Source organism: Ammodytes marinus, assembly GCF_949987685.1.
Source record: "Ammodytes marinus genome assembly, chromosome: 1".
Taxonomy (NCBI): domain Eukaryota; kingdom Metazoa; phylum Chordata; class Actinopteri; order Uranoscopiformes; family Ammodytidae; genus Ammodytes; species Ammodytes marinus.
In genome coordinates this window covers 24,258,089-24,280,104 of record NC_137230.1, presented here as the reverse complement: position 1 = coordinate 24,280,104, position 22,016 = coordinate 24,258,089, and the positions used below count along the sequence as shown (strand labels likewise).

At 40.8% G+C, this 22,016-nt stretch overlaps 2 protein-coding genes across 2 annotated transcripts; both read left to right on the top strand.

Annotated features, from left to right (window-relative positions):
* Window positions 1-172: 172 nt before the first annotated feature.
* On the top strand, window positions 173-8,597 carry ercc3 (excision repair cross-complementation group 3). Its single transcript, XM_080025539.1, has 15 exons — window positions 173-314; window positions 925-1,124; window positions 1,248-1,484; window positions 1,629-1,678; window positions 1,771-1,906; window positions 2,410-2,580; window positions 2,874-3,078; window positions 3,186-3,500; window positions 4,049-4,233; window positions 4,663-4,865; window positions 4,975-5,071; window positions 5,588-5,705; window positions 5,842-5,960; window positions 7,389-7,538; window positions 7,643-8,597. Exons 1-15 carry the CDS (start codon window positions 287-289, stop codon window positions 7,769-7,771), a joined length of 2,343 nt encoding a protein of 780 aa, XP_079881665.1. The 5' UTR covers window positions 173-286; the 3' UTR covers window positions 7,772-8,597.
* Window positions 8,598-11,431: 2,834 nt separating this feature from the next.
* cyp27c1 (cytochrome P450, family 27, subfamily C, polypeptide 1) lies at window positions 11,432-20,569 on the top strand. The gene is made up of 9 exons (XM_080025561.1): window positions 11,432-11,880; window positions 13,231-13,421; window positions 13,965-14,164; window positions 14,302-14,511; window positions 15,239-15,402; window positions 17,743-17,909; window positions 18,192-18,270; window positions 18,491-18,694; window positions 19,363-20,569. The coding sequence occupies exons 1-9, from the start codon at window positions 11,587-11,589 to the stop codon at window positions 19,480-19,482; spliced, it is 1,629 nt and encodes a 542-aa protein (XP_079881687.1). The 5' UTR covers window positions 11,432-11,586; the 3' UTR covers window positions 19,483-20,569.
* The last annotated feature ends 1,447 nt before the right edge of the window (window positions 20,570-22,016 follow it).

The window sequence follows — 22,016 nt, the reverse complement described above, 5'->3', positions numbered from 1 at the left end:
TTGACCATCTATTCGACATTGCATTCATTTGTAAGACTTGTATGTGTGCATTGATTCGAAAAACGATGGGGCAATCTTTTTTTGTAGTGTTAATTTGAGACATTTAACAACCTTTTATTTTGAAGGCTGAGCCCGGAAGTTGTGTTTCTATGTTTTTGAAGCAAACTCGACACCGGTGCTGTGTGCCATAGTGCATCACACTCACTACGCAGTCTCTCGTGGAAGGCATCAAGCAGTTTATGGTTTATATATTTTGAGCAATGTCACCCGATAAACATTTGTAAAAATGGGTAAAAAGGATAAAGGAGATCGGGGTGAGTTTATAAGGCTACCATTAAACCCAGCAAGCTAATAGCTAACTGTGACTAGCTGAAAGATGTTACGTTGAATCTTATGGAAGGAATGTTATTTTTTACTGAAACTCACATCTCTCTGCTGTGGGATAGATGGCTGTAGTTTGGCAGTTTGAATGTTTGTCTTTACTGCTAAAGATTAGCATATGTACTAAAAGATCATTTGTAGTGGCCTTTTTGTCCCTTCCTACCTTAACACTTAACATATAAGCTTAAGCTTATAATATGTACAGTATCTAGCCAAGCTTTTTGCCTCTTTTTTGAAATCACCGTGTTCAAATTAAGACATAACACATGAGTGGCACACAAGGGGCTATATAAGTGAGGAGTAAAAACACAGCCTAAAATGGCAACACTATATATATTTTAAAAGCAAGCAGAGTCTCTTATGAGGCTTGACTTGGCCCTAAACTACGTATAGTGGTTTATGGACTGAAACGTGCTTCTTTTTTTTTTAGTACACAGTGTACTACTCAAATCAAATATAATAAACATGATAATTCAGATTGATGTATTTGTCCACCCGTATTATTACTGATATTGTTTTCTAACTCACACTGTGGGGCAACAGACAAGAAGTCCAAAAAGCGTTTCTATGAGGAGGAGGAAGATGAAGAAGAGGTGGCGGGCAGCGAGTCTCAGGAGGCCATACCTGCTGCTGCGGGGAAAACGGTGGACGAGTCCAGTATAAAGCTTGACGAGTACGGAGCCAAAGACTACCGTATTCAGATGCTGCTGAAGAGCGATAACTCTTCACGCCCCCTCTGGGTGGTAAGACACATTTGTTGGATGGTTGATTTCCATGTGGTCCTCTTCGTGTTTTCTCCTATACGGCTCTATGCGTAGTTTACTCATCTTCTTTTTTCTTTGTTTCATTCTTCTCTCCTCCTCCAGGCTCCAGATGGACACATCTTTCTGGAAGCCTTCTCACCGGTGTATAAGTACGCCCAGGATTTCTTGGTGGCCATTGCGGAGCCGGTGTGTCGGCCTAACCATGTCCACGAGTACAAGCTGACTGCCTATTCCCTGTATGCCGCTGTCAGTGTGGGGCTGCAGACCTCTGACATTGTGGAGTACCTGCAGAAACTCAGCAAGACGTCTGTACCCGACGGCATTGTGCAGTTCATCAAGGTCTGAACGAGAGAGCATCTGGTGTTTTGAGGGGGAGGGAGGGCTACGGCAATATTTCTAAATGCTTTGTTTTTGAATCTTGTGTGTGGAAAATTAGGTTATTTTTTTTGATCAGTGCGTTGATTCCCTCTACTGTATTTCCAGCTCTGCACAATGAGCTACGGCAAAGTCAAATTGGTGCTCAAGCACAACAGGTAAGTCATTTCAACAACCATTGCCTCTGTCTTTTCATCATCAGTCCTCCTCTCAGCGCTCATCTTAAACTGTGCTGCCCCTCTCCCCTCAGGTATTTTGTGGAGAGTGCCTTCCCCGATGTGATCCAGCGCCTTCTGCAGGACAGCGTGATCCGGGAATGTCGTCTCCGCACCGCAGACGGAGTGGACGCTGAGCTGATTACTGAAGTCATCCACAGCAAGCCAGCGGTATGCAATCCAACATCTTTGTTTTCATTCTTTCCATTTAAAAACAAAAACTATTCTAATCTAATATAAACTTTTTTTTTAAATACGCAACATGTTTATGTTTACTACCTAATGTTAGAATTTAGTCATGGGTGCAAAAGACTTCCAACCATAAAAGGTAATTAAGGTAATTATTGTGTTAAAATACTCCCTAACTCCTAAGATCTTGTCAAACTCCTTTTTAATGAAAAGCATTTGATGGCGTGACCCCTGATGGTTTACAAATGTCTCTTCCACTTCCACCCAAGTGTGACATAGCATTGGACGATAGTGTATTGGATCATGTGCTGGGCTTCACAGGTTGGGGACAGATCCATGCAGCTGCTGCTGGATGGCAGGCAGCACAACTAGGATTTTCAACCTGTCCAGTAGTCGGTCCTATAATTGGATTATTTAAAATATTGCTGACAGGAATTTAAGAGTCAACCACTAAAAAATATCCCTCTCTGTGTGTCTCTTGACAGATTCCCAAGTCTATTCAGGAAAAAGGAGCTGCTTCCACGTCACAGCAGCCCGGCGATGAACAGACTTCAACCCAGCAGGTTCCAGAGGACATCTACAGCTACTACGAGCAGATGGATAAAGAAGAAGAAGAGGAAGAAGAGACTCAGACTGTGTCCTGTGAGATTCGCCAGGTACACAACCAAAGTTTTTTTTTAAATGTCCGATTGGTCACTAAAATGATGGGAAATCTAAAATCGTACAGTTATGCTCTGCAGAATTGTCAGCCATAATATGAGTAGGCATCATTTGCAATTGTTGTCTGAAACATCAAAGCAACTGGTTTGGCCCCTTAAAGTAAAAGAGTGTAAAAAGACAGTATACGTCATTACAAATCCACACTTTGTGTTCCGTGGCTTAATCACAAATAAAGCTCCATTCTTAAAATAAAATAATTTTTCGTGCTCTGCTCCAAACTGTTGTGTAGGAGATGATTGAAGAGCTGCAGAAGCGTTGCATTAATTTGGAGTACCCCCTGCTAGCCGAGTACGACTTTCGCAATGATACAGTCAACCCTGACATCAACATAGACCTGAAGCCCACCGCTGTGTTACGGCCCTACCAGGAAAAGAGCCTGCGCAAGATGTTTGGGAATGGACGCGCTCGCTCTGGGGTCATCGTGCTGCCATGCGGTAAGACAACTGCTTTGGAAACATTTATAAAAAATAAAAAAAATAATTTTTTAGCATAAATCTTGTACGTCACGTTATTTTATCTCCCTGCTTGCATGCTTTTCCAGGAGCGGGCAAATCTCTGGTGGGCGTGACGGCAGCGTGCACGGTGCGTAAACGTGTCCTGGTTTTGGGAAACTCCTCTGTGTCAGTGGAGCAGTGGAAGTCTCAGTTCAAGATGTGGTCCACCATCGACGACTCTCAGATCTGCCGCTTCACCTCCGACGCCAAAGACAAGCCCATCGGCTGCTCCATCGCGATCAGCACCTACTCCATGCTGGGCCACACCACCAAGCGCTCCTGGGAGGCCGAGAGGGTCATGGAGTGGATGCGGAGCCAGGAGTGGGGACTCATTATCCTTGATGAGGTGCACACTATCCCCGGTGAGCATTTCTGCACTACATCACTAAACGGTTACGGTGCCCACCATCTCGTTGTGTCATTGAGCGAGACACTTAACCCCGAACTGCTCCAGGGGCGCCATAATGGCTGACCCTGCGCTCTGACGCTCTGATGTACCTTGTGTAAATTGACAAATAATGAAACGTAACTTAACTTCTTCATTTACCTTTCAATGTTTACATGAGAAGTAGTAAACAACATGTTTTGGTGATTCTAAAGGTGGAGTCAGCGATTCTGGAGAGTTCTTGCTTGTTGACTAAATCACTTTTTGTCAAAATCAGATAATATCTCCTCACGATTCGATACCTGTCCGTACTGTGTTTCTGGACTGGAAGAAAAAATATTCCAGTGTCAATACACAGCATAGGCTCTGTAAAAGGGTACGTAAAGAAAGGGGGGCCACTGTAGCTATCAACATTCCCGTACAGGTAGCGGGATTGTTTTTTTTTGAAAGAACAAGCATTCATCAGAACTGCTCACTCACCCTTTGAATCTGCACTGACTTAATGATACTCTGTTTCCCTTGTAGCCAGGATGTTCCGTCGTGTTCTGACCATTGTCCAGGCCCACTGCAAACTGGGGCTCACTGCCACACTGGTCAGGGAAGATGACAAAATCGTTGACCTAAACTTCCTGATTGGGCCCAAGCTGTTTGAGGCCAACTGGATGGAGCTGCAGAACAACGGCTACATTGCCAAAGTCCAATGTGCAGAAGTGAGTCCTGCAGAACTGTATCAGAAAATAAGATAAAGGGCCATGATTAAAGAATGCTTTGATTGTGTGCTCTTCTCTGTTTAAACCCTGTGACTTCATAGACGTTGAGCTTTCTTTTGGTCCTTTTAGGGCCTCATTTAGCCCATTGTCTCACATGTACTAGTGTTGGGCCGAAGAATGTAGCCACATCTCGGTGGTGTACAAATATATCTCAGAAAGCATAACATTGTGGTTATACTGTACGAACCCTAAATATCCTATGAATCGGTTCATTTTGGCCAAGGCTCTTTGATGTAGCTGCAAGACTACTGACCTTATGCAAGAGATATGCAAGTGGTTTGATGTTGGGACAAAGTCATCCCTGCCTTGCACGGAGCATGCTCAACATTGCTAATGGTTTTTAACAATGTACCCTTTTCTGCGCTGCAGGTGTGGTGCCCGATGTCTCCGGAGTTTTACAGAGAGTACGTAGCCATCAAGACAAAGAAGCGCATCCTGCTGTATACCATGAACCCCAATAAGTTCCGTGCCTGCCAGTTTCTCATCCACTTCCACGAGCGGCGCAATGACAAGATCATCGTATTTGCCGACAACGTCTTCGCCTTGAAGGAATACGCCATTCGCCTCAACAAGTGAGTTATTTATAAGGAGAGTGTAGCAATTCAAATGTTTCAGTAAATTGCGTGTTAGGATTGGATTTCTTAACGTGTTTTAATTCTGTTCTCTCATTTCCTTCTCAAGGCCTTACATCTATGGTCCAACCTCTCAGGGAGAACGTATGCAGATTCTGCAGAACTTCAAACTCAACCCCAAGATCAACACCATTTTCATCTCCAAGGTATTGAAGTAAAGCCATTACCATAATATATATTATAAAGACTGTACTCTATTCAGCCACCATGTGCCCCCTTGTGGCCAGTGGGAGGGGTTTCTAGACAACTATCAGATCAAAGATCTTAAATTTGCCTCCTCTTTGAAATACTGCTTAACTGTGAAGGATTCTTCCTAGATATTAGTGTGCTTATATTGATGCTAAAAATTGAATTAAAAAAAGATTTTATCCTGCCGGCCATCAAGCATTGTTTCCCACATTTACCCCTTTCTGAAAACAATTGATATTAACTGTGCACATACAGTTGTGAATGTAATACACATACGTAAATATCCTCCTGAGTATAACAATGTGTGCTCTTAATTACAATGATTGACATTATACTGCGAAGGACTTATGAGGACTTGGATCTTTTCAAATCTTCAGATGGATCTTTGTTAACAGTAAATGCATACAGTCACGGTGACACAGTGGTACTAATTCATGGTCTGTGCTTTCTGCTACGATCCTTTTATCAAACAGGTTGGAGACACCTCGTTTGACTTGCCTGAAGCCAATGTTCTGATCCAGATCTCCTCCCACGGTGGATCACGCAGACAGGAGGCCCAGAGGCTTGGCCGAGTCTTACGAGCCAAGAAAGGTCAGTCCGTCTGCTGGGAAATACTTTGCTTAAGTGTGTGTGACACATTCTGACTTAATCTAACTGTTTTGCCTACCTTCATCCATTAAAGCAAAACAATAACAGTTTTTCTCACCTCACCTGCCTGCCTTGTTAGGAATGGTTGCAGAGGAGTACAATGCGTACTTCTATTCGCTGGTGTCCCAGGACACCCAGGAGATGGCTTACTCCACCAAGAGGCAGAGGTTCCTGGTGGACCAGGGATACAGCTTTAAGGTGGGTCTCCACACAATGTCACATTTGTCTCCTCAATGAATGGCTCGACTAATTTCACTCTGTTCATACACAAGATTGGGAAACAACAAAGAATGAACCAGAAAACAATCTGGTTCCAGGAAAAGCATCTTCTACTCACTAGAGAGAACTCAAGAGTGTTGTGTTGTCAATGTGTAATCTGTACAATTATTTTTTTGGAGGAATCAATTTTATATCAAATAACAAAATGCCTGGAGAAATTTATGAAACATTTAAAATACAATTGTTGCATAACTGTAAACTTGCTTTTTGACATGAAATGAAATAAATATGTATTTGATATAATGTATATTTCTCCAGAGCAATAACTATAAATTTGAATGATTTTAATATTTTTACAAAGAATGGATTTTTAATTGGAAGAGTCACAAAGTACAAATATCTCGGCATCTGGTTAGATGATAAACTCACTTTTAATTTTCATATAAAAAATCTTGTTTGTCGACTACGACAAAAAATTGGCTATTTTTATAGGAACAAAACCACCTTCCCTTTATTTAGTAGGAAAAGGATTATTGAGGCAGTTTTCATGTCTGTCCTTGATTACGGTGATGTGGTTTACCGGCATGCATCACATTCATGTCTTAAACTCCTGGACTCTGTTTTTCACTCTGCTTTAAGGTTCATTACAGGAGATGCTTATGACACACACCATTGCCTTTTATATGAAAAGGTTGGGTGGTCCTCCCTTAAAGAGAGACGTGACGCACATTGGCACATTTTTATTTACAAAGCCTTGTCCGGGAAGCTTCCTCGTTATTTAACAGAAATGCTGCAAATTTCAGATGGCCTTTATCAGACCCGCTCCACTGACATGCTTATGCTTTATGTCCCACAAGCCCGGTCTGAGCTGGGAAAGACAGCTTTTAGCTTCAGTGCCCCTGACTCCTGGAACAACTTACAGCAACAAATTAAACTAAATAACTTCATATCCTTTAACCAATTTAAACAAACTATCTTAAATCTGCCAAACTCTATCTGTAACTGTTTTAATTAGGCTATATTGTACTTTCACCCATTTCATTTTAATTGCTGCCACTCTTCACCACTGTGTAAATGTTTCAATTGTTTTCTCTTCACCTGTTGTTGTGTATTTGATGTATTTGCATTGAATATTGTTTATGTATTGTTGTTTTTCCTTTGAATTTGTTTGAACTCGACGCAATTGTAAATGGTCTCTCGAGGATAAATAAAAGTTAAATAAATAAATAAAATATGTGTATATATATATATATATATATATATATATATATATATATATATATATATATATATATATATATATATATACACACACACACACACACACACACACACACTGTATATGACAACTCATTCTTACATTTACAAATCCCATGCCTTAGTTGTCGCCTTCCTCTCCTTTTGTAGGTGATCACAAAGTTGGCAGGTATGGACGAAGAAGACTTGATGTTTTCCTCCAGAGATGACCAACAGCAGCTGCTTCAGAAGGTCCTAGCTGCTTCAGACCTGGACGCTGAGGAGGAAGTGGTGGCAGGGGAGCTGGGCGGACGACCACAGGTGAGGACTCACAAAGCGCTTTTACATAAATCCCTTTGCATGCTTGCAATTGTGCCATTGTGTATTACATTATTCTCACAAATCATTATTCTTCTCTTCACCAGTTCTCAAGGCGACCAGGCACTATGAGCTCCATGTCGGGTGCCGATGACGCAGTCTACATGGAATATCGAAGCAGCAAAGCCTCCTTCGGCAAGGGCGTTCATCCACTGTTCAAGCGATTCAGAAAGTAGATCCACTGACTCAGATCCTGACATCTAAAGAATTTCTTACGGTTGCAACAGGGCAGTAAGACGAAGTTGGTATGCACTCATTTTAACTGATGCTAAGCACCAGGCTGCCAGCAGCAGGTTCATGTAGTCCAGCTAACCTGAAGAACAGAGCAATGACTGGACATAACCTCAAACAGAATATTATCTGAAGCTAATGATAATAAACTGTGCATTGCTTCTTTCTGGTAGCTCATGATGACAGTGGATGATGGCCTGCAAGGCTTTTCTTCTCTGTGATAAATTTGACAGTTTCAGCTCCCTCAAGCACCTATATGCAAGGCATTTGCATTCCACACTCTTATAACCAGTGTTGGCTCCCATTTGAAAAAACAAACAAATATTGCATTACATCATGCAAATTCTTTCTATTTTTCTGTGTTGAGTGAGTCACAATGAAGTGGCTAGTCTGAATTCCATGACGCTTGAGGGGCCTTGACTTTCTGTTTGCTTTGGAACTCAGCCACAAATGTCTGTATGTAGAATGAGAGTGGATGGTGCTGGGTTATAACAGATAGGTGACGTTAGTCCAAAAGATCAGCTTTCAGTCATTTCGCAGGAAGTTGAATAATGTGACTTATCTGCTGTTTGTGGTTGCTTCGCTGACAACTGGCTCTGAGGAAGAAAACCAAGGATGTATATTTTGGACAATGGTCAATAAAAACATTTTGTTAATGAGGTCATTTGACACTTTAAACCACATACATCGTGGACTATAATGTATTCCTGATAGCACGTTTTACATAAGTTTTCACCATAGTTTTTTTGTGGAATTTCCTACTTTAGAATGTTGCTGACAATTTTGTAAATAAAAGCTTGAAGGAATGAAAGCTTATCATGTTGTTATTGTTTGCATGATTTTGGCCATAATGGAAAACTTGCTTATACAAGCAAAAACACAAGGCTGAAACAGATGTTAGTATCTTAGGAAAAATTATTAATATTAAAAAAGGAATTAAATGTGATAAAATACAGTGATATAACCTACATTATAACAAAAGAAAAAAGTAAGTTAAAAAGTACATGCACAAAATTACCAATTATGTATAAACATAAACTACTAAACTAGATTAAATAATAAAATACGTTTTTAACTTAATAATTCAGAGCTGACCTTCATTATCACTTTTTTCAGTTATATTCCGCTGCCCCAACAGATGACTGCCCAGAAAATTGCACTTCCCACAACAGACTGGTGGATTATATGCAATAACGTGTCGCACACAGTAAAGGATGTAAGCTTCCTCACAAAGTAGAGTCTGTAGTCCTCTTCCACTTCTCTAACCCCCTTCTCCCAGGATGGAAACATTGCTCAGCCCAGTCCTCCTGGTCCTCCCCAATTCCAATCATCATTCTCTTATTTAAGAGGAGTTGGTTACTCCCAGACTAGGCCGAAAAAATGCTCCACCAGTTCCCTGTACTCTGTCTCATTTCCATCACTAACACAGCCCACAATTGCGAGTCACTTGACTATTTGTACAGGTGACAACACTCTTGAGTTGTACACAAAAACAAACTGTTTCAGTTACTGCCAGCAATTAATAGTAACAATTGCCACTATTGGCAACCACATCACATTGTCTTTTCTCAGTACACCCAATTTATTTTGATTTGGTTGAGAGAGAAAAGCTAAGTCGCAGTATCCCTTTCACTTGGAAGACTGTAAGGAGCTTATTTGGACTTAGCCGGGGATAAGGATAAGGATATCTTTAATATCCCAAAGAGGCAATTTCTACAATGGACAACCGAAATACACAAAATAAAAAAACAAGAGGCCAATTCAAGAGACCAATTGCAGTAGTACAGACAAGTGAGAATTTAAATATTTTACAAGCAGTCAAGTGAGAAAGTGAACACAGATTCGATAAAGCAGCAAAAAAAGTAAAATCAACGTAAAAACAATGGAGCACCAAGTAGAAATGTCTTGCACACAGCATCTACATGGGCTCCTATGTCACCTTATTAAAAAAAGACATTCCTGCATGACCTGTAAGCAAACTGGAGTGGATCCAACTCAGCTTGATATCCATTCCTGAATACCTCCTTCACAATTTTCTCTAGAGGGCTAGAGAGGGGCGAGGGGTAAATTGGGGGTCTACTTCCCTATGCTTCTTGAAAACTTGAAGATGTTCCAAGAAGAACATGAAAAGCCTGGTGCCTTGTGCAAGCTTCCAAAGTGGTGAGTATGGGAAAATACCCACCTCTGCCCATCCACCCTTCACTAGAACACAGGGCAAAATCCCCTCTGATTGGCCCTGTCAGTGGGCTTGTCGGTTTAATCCCTGTTTTGTGTCCTCTGGAAATTTGAGGCTATTCAGCTTGGAATTCCCGTGTCTGTTGAGATACGTAAACTAAGACAGACACTGGACCATCAGACTGAAGTTAATTTATCCCAATAGATAATGGGAAAAAAAATTTACAAAGAAGAACTGACACATGATCTATGAGTGTTCTCTCCAAGAAGATAGCCAGAGTTTTAACGCACACATTCTCTGAATTTCTCAGAGTTCATATAAGCATGAATATTTTGAGACACAGGCATAAATAATGTGCAAATGATTTGCTGCTCATCCTTCTAGCAGTGGCATTACATTTATCTCTTGGGTAGGTTTAATTGGTTTAAAAGTATTTTTTTTCTCTCCAGTTAAAGGCCCACTTCACCGGTTGGAATATGAAGGTGTATTGAACTCAAGAGATCCTATTTAGTATAAATGTGCAAAAAATAAATAAATCGGATCATCTTAGCCTGAGAAAAGGCAGAAATAGTGTTTTATGGTCTCACTGTCTAACCCTACAGTTTCCTTCTTGTGACATCACAGTAAGGGTTAGGATAAACAGGACAGCTGGGCCAAGGGAAGACTAATGGAAGAAAAACCTCATTCATTATATTATAATAGTTATTTTATAATGATAGAACGCTGGTTCCGTATGGGTGAAGTATTCCTTTAATCTCATGTCTCTTAAAGCTACAGACATATACTTTAAAATTCTTCTTTTTCCTTTTGTAATCCATCTCCAGAGATTGGATACTGTCTATCAGCATTTCTCAAAATGTTAGTGCTAAACTTTCCCAGACTGGGAGGGATTTTCCTTTGTTTGATGACTAATAATGTGATCATGTAAATCACATCTCTTCAGACTGCACCTTGACTATAGGAGAGAAAGAAAAACAAATGGCACTTGTTAGACCTACATGTAGCACTTACATGTGGGACTTTGTAGTTTGGTTTATTTGAAGCTATAGCCTACTTACGTGATTCTTGTTGTCCTGAGTTTGTACCTTCATGGTTGAATGCATTTAATTGAAGTCGCTTTGGATAAAAGCGTCAGCTAAATAAAATGCAATGTAAATGCTCTGCATGTGACGTTAATCACAGTTATACATTTGCAGAGATTAGCCTACAGTGTGCGCGTGCACATAGACTGATTGATTGGTGTCTGTGATGTAACTGTGCACGTTGTAAATGCACTCCTTATCCAACAAAAGAATGGGTACAGCAGCTTTTTGGGAAGAAAACGCCCACATCCGAATAGAGAGACCTCCCTTCTTTAGAAGCGAACATCCAATCCTCTTCCACTTCTGCGGTTGTACAAGCAACTTTTTAAAAGCTGTCCACAATTCATTACCGTCTAACATTATATTACCGCACAGGAAGGACTACTCTTGCACGTGCCAGTAACATGCATTTGCAAAAGTGAACTATGCGCTTTTAGACCTCGCAAAAAGCCCTCAATCCTGTATCGTTATTTTGGTCACAGTAACATCGAAAATTATCCAAATGATGGCAATCATGAATAATTTTACGACAGCATGCTTGAAGAATCTTCAAGGCGACCGGCTGAGTAAGCAGCTGCCTTTTATTCTACGCGCTTTGCACAAGTCCGCAGCCAGCGAAGCTTTGGGGATCTCCGCAGGAGGCGAAGAAGCCATGCCTGAAGGACTGATCAAACCGGCGAAAGTCGGAGAGAAAACCAGAATCAAGACCCTTAGTGAGATGCCTGGACCTAGCACTTTATCCAATTTGATTGAATTCTTCTGGAGAGACGGGTTCAGCAGAATTCATGAAATTCAGGTAATCTTGTCTCAAGATTGTCTTTTTTTGGTGCTATGTCATTTATTGTCTGACATATGAAATGATCTCTTTGTGCTTCCCACCAATGGCATAGAGCCTATAACTTCTCAGCGTCAGCCAATATTGCCACCTATGCGTAAAATGGCACAGACCGTTGCGTAAAAGCGCAGCAGCGGTTTGGCCACTGGTTAACTTTCCCCTTCCAGGCAGAGTATGAGTTGACAGTGTTGCAGGCAATTTTCAGAAACGCTTTGAACTCTATCTGTAGGCAAAATTATTTCACGCCAAAACGCGGAAAGATGGACAGTGTGAATCAACGTGACAATATGTCTGTCAAAATATGTTCCTGTTGTGTGATACTTACGCTGCGCTGTATACTTTAGATCAGGACAAGTAATTACAGATAACCACATAGTCTACCTTGTGTTGAAGCAAACTGATAATGACAATGTTTTCACAAAGCAGGTACTGAGGTGAAAAGGTCGAAATTAGTGATTTATTTGATTTAATTAATTAGAGAAGGTTTGTTAATTTGATCTGTGAAGGAGAGGAAATTGTTGCTTATTAACTCTTCTTCTTATAAGTCCAAATGAATTATTCTTTAATCAGTATTTGGAAAGTAATGAATGAAAAGTGGCCATGGCTAATCAACAGTATTCTTTCAAGTAATTCATAAGTAAAAATATTAAAAGTGTTGCATGTGATGTAGAAAATTAAATTAAAATTGCAGCAGTATGAATAACACTTTTTGTATTTGGCATTCAAATATACTGTAGATATAGATATTGCAATTACTACTACTGACACCAATGCAATTGTAACAGATTGGAGATCGAGTGACACCACTGGCATGGCTGGCACACCACACTATTCTGCTGAAATATCATTGCATTATTATTATCTAATCTGGATTGATATCATTTATAATACATTTACTTTTCTAAATCATGTAAATTGTTATGTAAACAAAGGGGGCCACCATAGCTAGCAACATACCGGTTTACAGAGCCTAGGCTGTGTATAAACACTGGATTTTTTTGAAGAGCACACACAGTTTGTAAAGGTAGTGGATTGTGAGGAGATATTCACTGATAATGACAAAGTGATGAGTACAACAAGGGCTCAGTCCTCGTCGCAGTGGACCTAGGTTTGAATTTGGCCCAGGTCTTTCTGTGCATGTCACTCCCCTCTCTACCCCATTTCATCTCTGTACTATCAATAAAAGGATGGATAATGCACCCCCCCCCCAAAAAAAACCAAGTGATTATTACAACAAGCATTTTCCAGAATTTCTAACTCCACCTTTATATGTTTCTACTATAATTGATTGGTGTCCCTTCTGCTTTATAGATGGAGCACAGGCAGCAGTATGGCAAAATCTTCAAATCCCATTTTGGGCCCCAGCTGGTGGTTTCGGTGGCGGACCGTGACCTGGTGGCTGAGGTGCTGAGGGCAGAGGGTGTGGCCCCACAGAGAGCCAACATGGAGTCCTGGAAGGAGTACAGAGACATGAGGGGCCGTGCCACAGGCCTCATCTCAGCGTGAGTCCCCTTCAACCCTTTGATCTTTTTTAATTTGGAAAAAGCACCTCCTGAAATAAATGACTTTAGGGTCGACAGGATCATTTAGTTTCCATACGTGTAGATTGGCCCAGCAGCAGTCTGCTCTTGTATTTTTAAAGTTGTGCCCCATGTGGCATCAATACTTTTCTCAACAGCTTGGGGGAAAAAAAGGAAAAGAAAAACCCTTAATGAGAATGATGAATACAAGTGGACAGACATGATAAAGTCATATTTACAAACAATGAAAAACAAGAATGAAAAAAATTGTCCAACAATATACATGTTCGAAAAGGGGTGAGAAGAAGAATATTATATTAATATTTCCTCAATTTGTCTGTGAATGTCTTGTATTGAAGTAAAGTGTCCGCTGTTGTATTGTACTGTTGTGTGTTTTTATCCACTCCTCGCTGTGAACCAATTTGCCCTCTTGGGACATTAATAAAAACCTTAAAGCTTGAACCTTGAACCATAAAGCAATACATGGCAATTTCCAAAAAATTTAACTTGTGTCCTGTTTCCCAGTGAGGGAGAAGATTGGCTGAAGATGCGGAGTGTGCTCAGGCAGCTCATCATGCGTCCCCGTGATGTAGCCGTCTTCTCTGACGACGTCAACCAAGTGGTAGATGACCTGATCCACAAAGTTTGCCTTCTGCGCAACCAGGAGTCTGACGGAGCAACGGTCCTCAATGTCAACGATCTCTTCTTCAAATATGCCATGGAAGGTTGGTAAAGATCTTACAAAACATACTGTATGTAAGATGTGCATACTGTATGTGATTTGTGCAATTGACAACTGCATCAAGAAACAAGAGATGGGCAAGGAATCCTTCTCCCTCTTCCATGCCTCATGTCTTTACAGGTGTAGCAGCCATTTTGTACGAGTGTCGACTAGGGTGTTTGGAAAACGAGATTCCCCGGGAAACCCAAGATTACATTAGTGCACTGCACCTCATGTTCAGCTCGTTCAAGACAACTATGTATGCCGGGGCGATCCCCAAGTGGCTCAGACCTGTCATTCCCAAACCTTGGGAGGAGTTCTGTCACTCATGGGATGGCCTCTTCCAATTTAGTAAGTGTTCGTGTGCATGTTTTGTCTACCTGCAGTAACTAGAGTGTACATAGTTTATTGTCAATTTCTAAAAAAGCTGGATGCAATGAAGGCTTTATAATGTACTTAAGTTTCCAAGCCCAAGTCACGGGTTAACCGTAAAACCATCATGAGAGTTATTCTTTCAGACTTGTACAACTTAACAGTTCATAGACTGATGAGCACTAGCCATGGCAAGTAAACTGACCTTCATGTGTGAAAGTAGTTTAATGATCATTTAAGATAGCATTTTGTGCTTTTAAAGGCATTTTGACATATACTTAATATACATTAAAATCTTTGCAGAATCCAAAAGTTTGTTCGGGCAGGGAGCTGTATGACGTTATGGACCACTTTTTATACCACCATGTTTTTCCAGAATGGCTTTCTCCAATCCAATTAGTTGAGGCCAAATCTCTTGAAAAGAGTTAGTTTCTAAAAAGTTTTTGATGTGTAAAGCATGTTGGGTAATACTTGCTATGTGGTGTTTTAAAAATACCAAATACTAAAGCCAAATTACTTGTTTTGCACACTTTCTTTTGGATTTTGGATGCATTGAAAAAAACGTTGATTTGCATGTAAATGGATATGGTTGTGGGAGTAAGAGGTCCCTCGGTTACATAACCTGTTCTCTTCTCTTTCCGTTCCTTCTCTTGCCTACTCTCTCTCACCCCAACTCCATTCATCTACCTTGTGTGTCTGGTCCCAGGCCGTATTCACATTGATAAGAGGCTTTCAGACATCAGAGCCCAGCTGCAGCGGGGAGAGGAGGTGAAAGGGGGAGTGCTCACACACATGCTCGTTTCCAAGGAGATGAGCCTGGAGGAGATCTACGCCAACGTAACCGAGATGCTACTGGCTGGGGTCGACACGGTGTGTGTGTGTGTGTGTGTGTGTGTGTGTGTGTGTGTGTGTGTGTGTGTGTGTGTGTGTGTGTGTGTGTGTATACAGAAGTGTTAAACGACATGTGCAGATAGGGGTTGGAGGGGTGTGGAGATGCAGCGAGTGTGGCTTTAGCAGGAGAAGGAGGAGTTAGGAGTGTGTGTGTGTGTGTTGAGTTTCAAGGGTTTGGTTTCTGGCGCCACATCATTGCCTGTGTAACTGTGCCAGCGTCGGGTCATAGCAGTGAATCAGGGGTTACACAGTATCCCACTGACAAACTTGTTCTCACTCAGATTTAGTTTCGTGTCTTGTGTGTTAGAAAAAGGTGGCGGGGGGGCTTTGTCTTTTATCCCTCTGCCAGACAGCTGTGTTGTGGGTTCATGTGTAGCGAGTTCCCACTTGCAAATAATTAAGCCTGTCGGTTTAAAGTCATTGGAGTATCACTTTTGGCGGATTTTATTTTAAAGCTTTCTAATGGGCAGATCAGAGAAAACTTAAATGGCAGGGGCATGACATACGGGAAAGATCCTCGGTCATATCTGGACTCAGGATTATACTTTTACACAGTTGGCGCCCAGGTCCTATGAGTCATCGAATGCACCCAAGTGACACAAATCAAGCCAAACGATAATGATGTTCAAGAATTTTTTATTTTTTTTAAAATATGTATTTAAAAAAAAACAGCTGCCTGATACTGTACTGTTGCAACCGTTTCATACTTGCCTGGTGCATGAGCATGTGCATTTTCATCTGTGTGCAAACTATGTGCACGGTAACTGCCTAATTTGTTTGGGGTACTGTCAGATTAATTAGAACTAAAAGTGCAGAGTGTTTTGTCCGGAGTGGGGAGGGGGCTCTGAATAAAAGGGTTTGTGTGTGTTTTTGTTGAACTTGTTGCAACGGCCATGTCCTGGTAGGGGGTGGACTTGGGCTGAGCCATTACCTGACCCTGTGGTGCATTTGCCTTTACCCAGCACACACAAGAGCTGTCAAGACACGTTAGCCGAAGCCAGAATTATAGCACCGGCTGGGCAGAGGTGAGATGAGGGGAAGAATTGGGGGGACGCTCTCATGAAATGGCAACGATTGGGGAACTCACGTCATAAGGGGGTGGTCGTAGGATGGATGTTAGTTAATGAAGAGAATATGTGGGGGACAGAGGGGAGCTGTGTTGGGGTGAGCTATTGTCATATGATTCTTCTCTGGCTTTGTCTGAGGTGTTGCCAGCATCTGTCCCAGCTGCGGTTGACTAGGTACAAGGTGGTTAGATGGGGAAATGGGGGGTGGAGAAGGGACAGACTTGGGGAGAGGGAGGTGGGAGAGAGAACATTGGGAAAGATGGCAAGGTGTATACATTTTGAAAAAGGATCTCTTGCCCATTTATCAGTCCATTGAGAGATACTGGCCTTAGATTGACCTCTGGGGGAGGGGGGGGGGGGGGTTCAGTGTGATGTTAGCAAATAACAAGGCTGCCCTTCTTCCACCACATACTGGCATCTATGTGAGGAGGCCGGATAGAAAGATAGTCAGGGTGTCAGGGCCTTTCTTTATATGTCCATGGTCAGGGCGGGGGAAAAAATCAAATGTGGGCTTGAGTCATGCTTGGCAGAGTCAACAATGCAGTCGGTGCAGAAAAAGACGACACGTATCTCCAGATTTGCACACCGGCCCACATCATTTAAATGAAAATGTCAGTGACGTGCGAAAAAAGGAAGAAGAAGCAAAGAGCCGGGGAAATGGAGATCAGTGAGATAGCTGATATGAATACGTAGGTTGGCTGCAATAAAGCAAAGAGGAAATTAAATGAAAATGATCAGGGTGTGTCTGATGAGAAAGGGATAGCACAATATGTGTGGGAAGTGTTCGCACAGGGAGCCCATTGTGGAGACAGAGAAAGGGCAAGACGGGGCAATAAGGTATCGGAAATGTTAAAAATACTTTGCATTACATTTGATTTAATCTGTACACTGTCATTTTATTTTAGGGGATCTAATCAAGGTACAGTTGCATGAACATGGAGCAGGAGGGTGATTGATGTAAGATGAGGGATAAAGAGAGTGCAGCTGGCGAAGTGGACTTCAGTGTATGTTCAGCAGCACGTGGAGTCGACCCTCTCTCCCTCTCCCTCTCCCTCTCCCTCAAAGCCCCTCAATGTTTCACAACGGTTGCGTAACATCATAGAAACTCTTATATCAGCTTGCCTTGCGGTCAAACCTGCTGCAAAACACCATGGAAAAAAACATGCTCAGCAGAGATTTAATGGATGATTCTGATTTAACAACAGTTTCAAAGAAACTGTTTTTTTTAAACTAGCCCTTTCTATTCTCCTAGACCTCCTTCACCCTTTCGTGGGCCAGCTACCTGTTAGCACGGCACCCTCATATCCAGCAGCAAATCTTTAACGAAGTGACAAGGACTCTGGGACCTGGAGCAGTCCCCACAGCCGACGATGTCCCTAATCTGCCTCTCATCAGAGGGCTGGTCAAAGAGACTCTCAGGTGCTGACTGCATGGATTTTATATAACTTGCTCTGCTTTTGTCTGTCCATGTCAAGTGTTTTTTTCTCTCTCTCACTTGCAACTTAGCTATAGTTTAATAGACGTTAAGGAAACAGGGCTTGCCTTTTTCAATATGTTCACATGACCATCTTTGAGTTGTCCACTGTCTGTCTCTGTGTTTAGCTTTTTACTTGTCCGGTAATCTTAAAATTAAACTTTGCAAGAAGATTAACATGTGGAGCTGTTGAATAACAGTCTTTGTGCACCCCTCCCTGGGAGCAGGCTTTTTCCAGTTCTCCCAGGCAACGGACGGATTACCCAGGATGACTTGGTGGTGGGTGGATACTTCATCCCAAAAGGGGTAAGACTGATAGGGACATAATAGATGTGTGTCCTGTAGAGTGTGCATGTGCATAAGAAAAGTGAGACCATAACATTAAGCCAAAAACATTACAGTGGAACCATATGTAACATGATCCTGCATTACTCATACATTACTCTTCCTCTCCGGTGTACAGACACATGTACAATAGCCCAGCTGTTTTCATTGCACAACTGACATTTTTTTCTTACTTTGTTAGACTCAGTTGGCCCTGTGTCACTACTCCACATCCCTGGACGAAGATAACTTCTTTGATGCTGCAGACTTCAGACCGGATCGCTGGATAAGGAAAGATTCCACAGATCGTGTCGACAACTTTGGCTCCATTCCCTTTGGCTACGGCATCAGGAGCTGTATTGGCAAGAGAATAGCAGAGTTGGAGATGCATTTAGCTCTCACAAGGGTAGGAGTTAAATCACTCTAAACTATACACACACATTCAGCAGTTGTCTTCAAACATGTTATAATGTTATATAAATATATCCACACATACTTTATGAATGAATGAATTATTTTAGTATTTTGCTATGAAAACAACCATGCCAGCATGAGCTTATAAAACAACATAAATTAATTCATGGTGAATGCCAAAAATACTGCTTGTACATTTGAACAATTTTAAGAAGAAAAATTATTACATTTAAGATTTTGTCTGCAGCCCAAATCAATAATAAAAAAATGACAATGTAATGCTGAAGAAATCAGAGTTAATGAGTAATCAAATGATCCCTCCTGCCTCTTTTTAAGGCTTTTGAGACAAAGTTGGCAAGCATTATTCTACATTAAACAACCATTCCCATTTGTATACACCAGAACATTTCAGGAATGTTTCTTGATATCATCATAAAATTCGACTTAACGTACCTTCCATTTTCCATACAATCCCTAAATGTTTTTTTGGAATCTGCCAACCTCAGTGGCCAGAGTAAGTGTAACAGTTTCCAGGTGTGCTACTAAATTTATTTGACCTCTAGATAAACTCACTTATAACTGTTCTTGCAGGCAATTGTTTTATTAGCAAAATGAGTCTCATTATCTGACTGACATGTCTTGTTTTTGATCTGTGCACAGCTCATACAAAGGTTCCACATTAGCGTGTCACCTCTGACTGATGATGTCACTGCCAAGACCCACGGCCTGCTCTGCCCTGCCGCCCCCATCAACCTGCAGTTCATTGACAGGGAAAACTAAATGCAGACTGTTCTCCATAAGGTCTTCTGTACTGTATGTTGGTGAAGTGCTGATTCATTATTAGGGGCTCATAATGCAATGCCTTTTAGTTCAGCCACTATTAGATGATAGACACTGAGCTGAGACTGAGGTTTTACTCAGGCCAGATATATGACTCACCTTCTCCCGTTCATAAGTGAGGAGGACATAGATAGTTATTGGATTAATAATGTAAAGATGATAGCAGATTTGCTATGTATATTATTTTTTAATTAGAGAAAACCACTGCAGTTTGGACTGTTACTCCTACATTCATTCTATTCAAAATAGTGAGTGGAAAAGTGAACTGTAATCCATATAATCAAGCAGTATCCTTTTATATCAACGTGCATGCATGTATGTGATAGTGTGCACATTAACAAATAACCACACCGCTCCCTCCCTAAGATTCAGAAAAGCGAATATTATAGGGTAACTATGAATGTATTTAAAATGAGCTGTTTTAAGACGTATATTTTTAGCTTTATTTTGATATTGTGTTGAAACCAAATGATTGTGGCAGGTAGTTTTTTTTCTTTCTGGCACCACTGTTTTTACTCAGACTGAGGAAGGACATTTAATCACTGAGGTGGCGCTGCATGGTTTAAACCATATACTATATATCCTTGAGACAATAAATACAAACTTGGGAAATCTAAATTTGAAAATATTTTAAACACGGATGTTAAAAGGAAAAAGTACTTTGATGGCACTGAGAGTTAGAAGTAATGAACGAACCAGTAGAAAATAAAATAAATCAAAAAAGCATTTGCTGAATTAATTAAATGTAATCTATTTTTTTCACAAAATATATTTTAATCAAATCAAATGGTTTGAGTATTTTTGGTCTATATGCTTTTTTTGTTTTATTTTTCAAGTATTTAACCAGAACATCAGTTACATATACTTTTATTGAGAGAGAGCAAGAGGAGATAATGTATGTTACAGAACAGTTTTATGCAAGAGGCAAGTTGTTGGATTTTGCCATGATGAAGGATCACAATGGTGTGCGCGGAGGAAAATGGAAACATTTTATTTTGTATGTATCTGCTCTTTTAACTGTCTTTGAAACAGGGAAACAATAAATAATGATTTGATAATTGTTTGTGTAATCTTTGTCATGGTCTTTAAGTCTTCGTATGATACTTTTAAAAAGTCAGTATTGACGGTTGATCAAAGGCAGAGCATCACAAAGCAGCACAACATAATACATTTAGCAATATTAAACACACAGACCAATGGAAGAACACACACTTCTTCAAAAAGCATGGGTCTCTTAGTTAATTATTTCATTCAATAGTCTGATTGAAAAATAAAGAAAATGTTAACATTAGGGCTCAGAAGAGATTGCTCCACTTTTCTCCCAACGGAGGGCCCCATTTCACAAAATTAGCTTAAAGTTAAAGGTGCTATGAGGAACTTTTAAATATTTCTGAAAAGGTCTTCTTTTACATCTGATGATCAGGAATGACATGTAACAGCAAACAGGACCATCAGTGCAAAGAATGCTATTTTTCTATAGTTTTTAGTAATGCCTTTACCCAGGAAGAGCAGCTGGCATAGTAAAACACTACCACTTTTGTCCAAAGGGTGTGCAAGAATGAACACGCACTGAAAGTTCCTCGGAGCACCTTTAATCTCATCACCCATAGTCTTTAAATGCTTTAGAAATAAGATGTTTTTTCGGGAAATGGGCTTTGAAATGATGATGTGCATTCTGCTTTAAATCTTATTTTTAATCACAACTGATTGCAAGAATTCACGAGATCCTGAGTGTGCTAACGGCCATATTAGAATTTGGTTAAATGATATGCAGTTTGTTCATTATGGGCCACCGGAGCCAGGGGCGCAGCACCAAATTCTGGGCCCCTATACAAAAAGTCCTGATGGGCCCCCTGAAAAGCGGTCTTACAATACACATGTCTCTCTGAGCCAGACAACTCCACAATATTTCATCTGATGAATGACCAAATCATTACTTTTACCGGTGTTTCCCCCATAATATGTCTTAGTCAAGGTGGTCACTGGGCAGGGTCACAGGAGGCGCGGCGAAACTTTTGGGGGTATTTTGCTCAAAGATGCCAATGCGCACTATAGAAATAAACAAATGTTTATTTGAATACAGATGTGCAATTTTGTTTGCTATGTGCAAGTATAATTTTACAGACAGTACAAAACACAATTAAAGAAAACTTCTACTGTTTTTGTGCAATACTATGCAGACACACTAAATACAAATAATAGACCATACACTTGTGTAGGCACATCAAGTGCAAATTAAACTTTTTAAAGTTCCTTTATGGATGGGGGGCTGTGATTATTGTGGACAATAGGCCTACTGTGATGCGATAGCCTATAATTAATTAATGGTTATTATTAGCCTACTTGCTTGATTTCTTTTTAAATACAGGTTGTTTTGGAACATGTCTTTCCCAATTTAAAACATAAAAATAAAGCAGCATTGAAAATTCAGAAAATCAATCTTGTTGGCCTACACTAGCATGCTGTTCTACAAA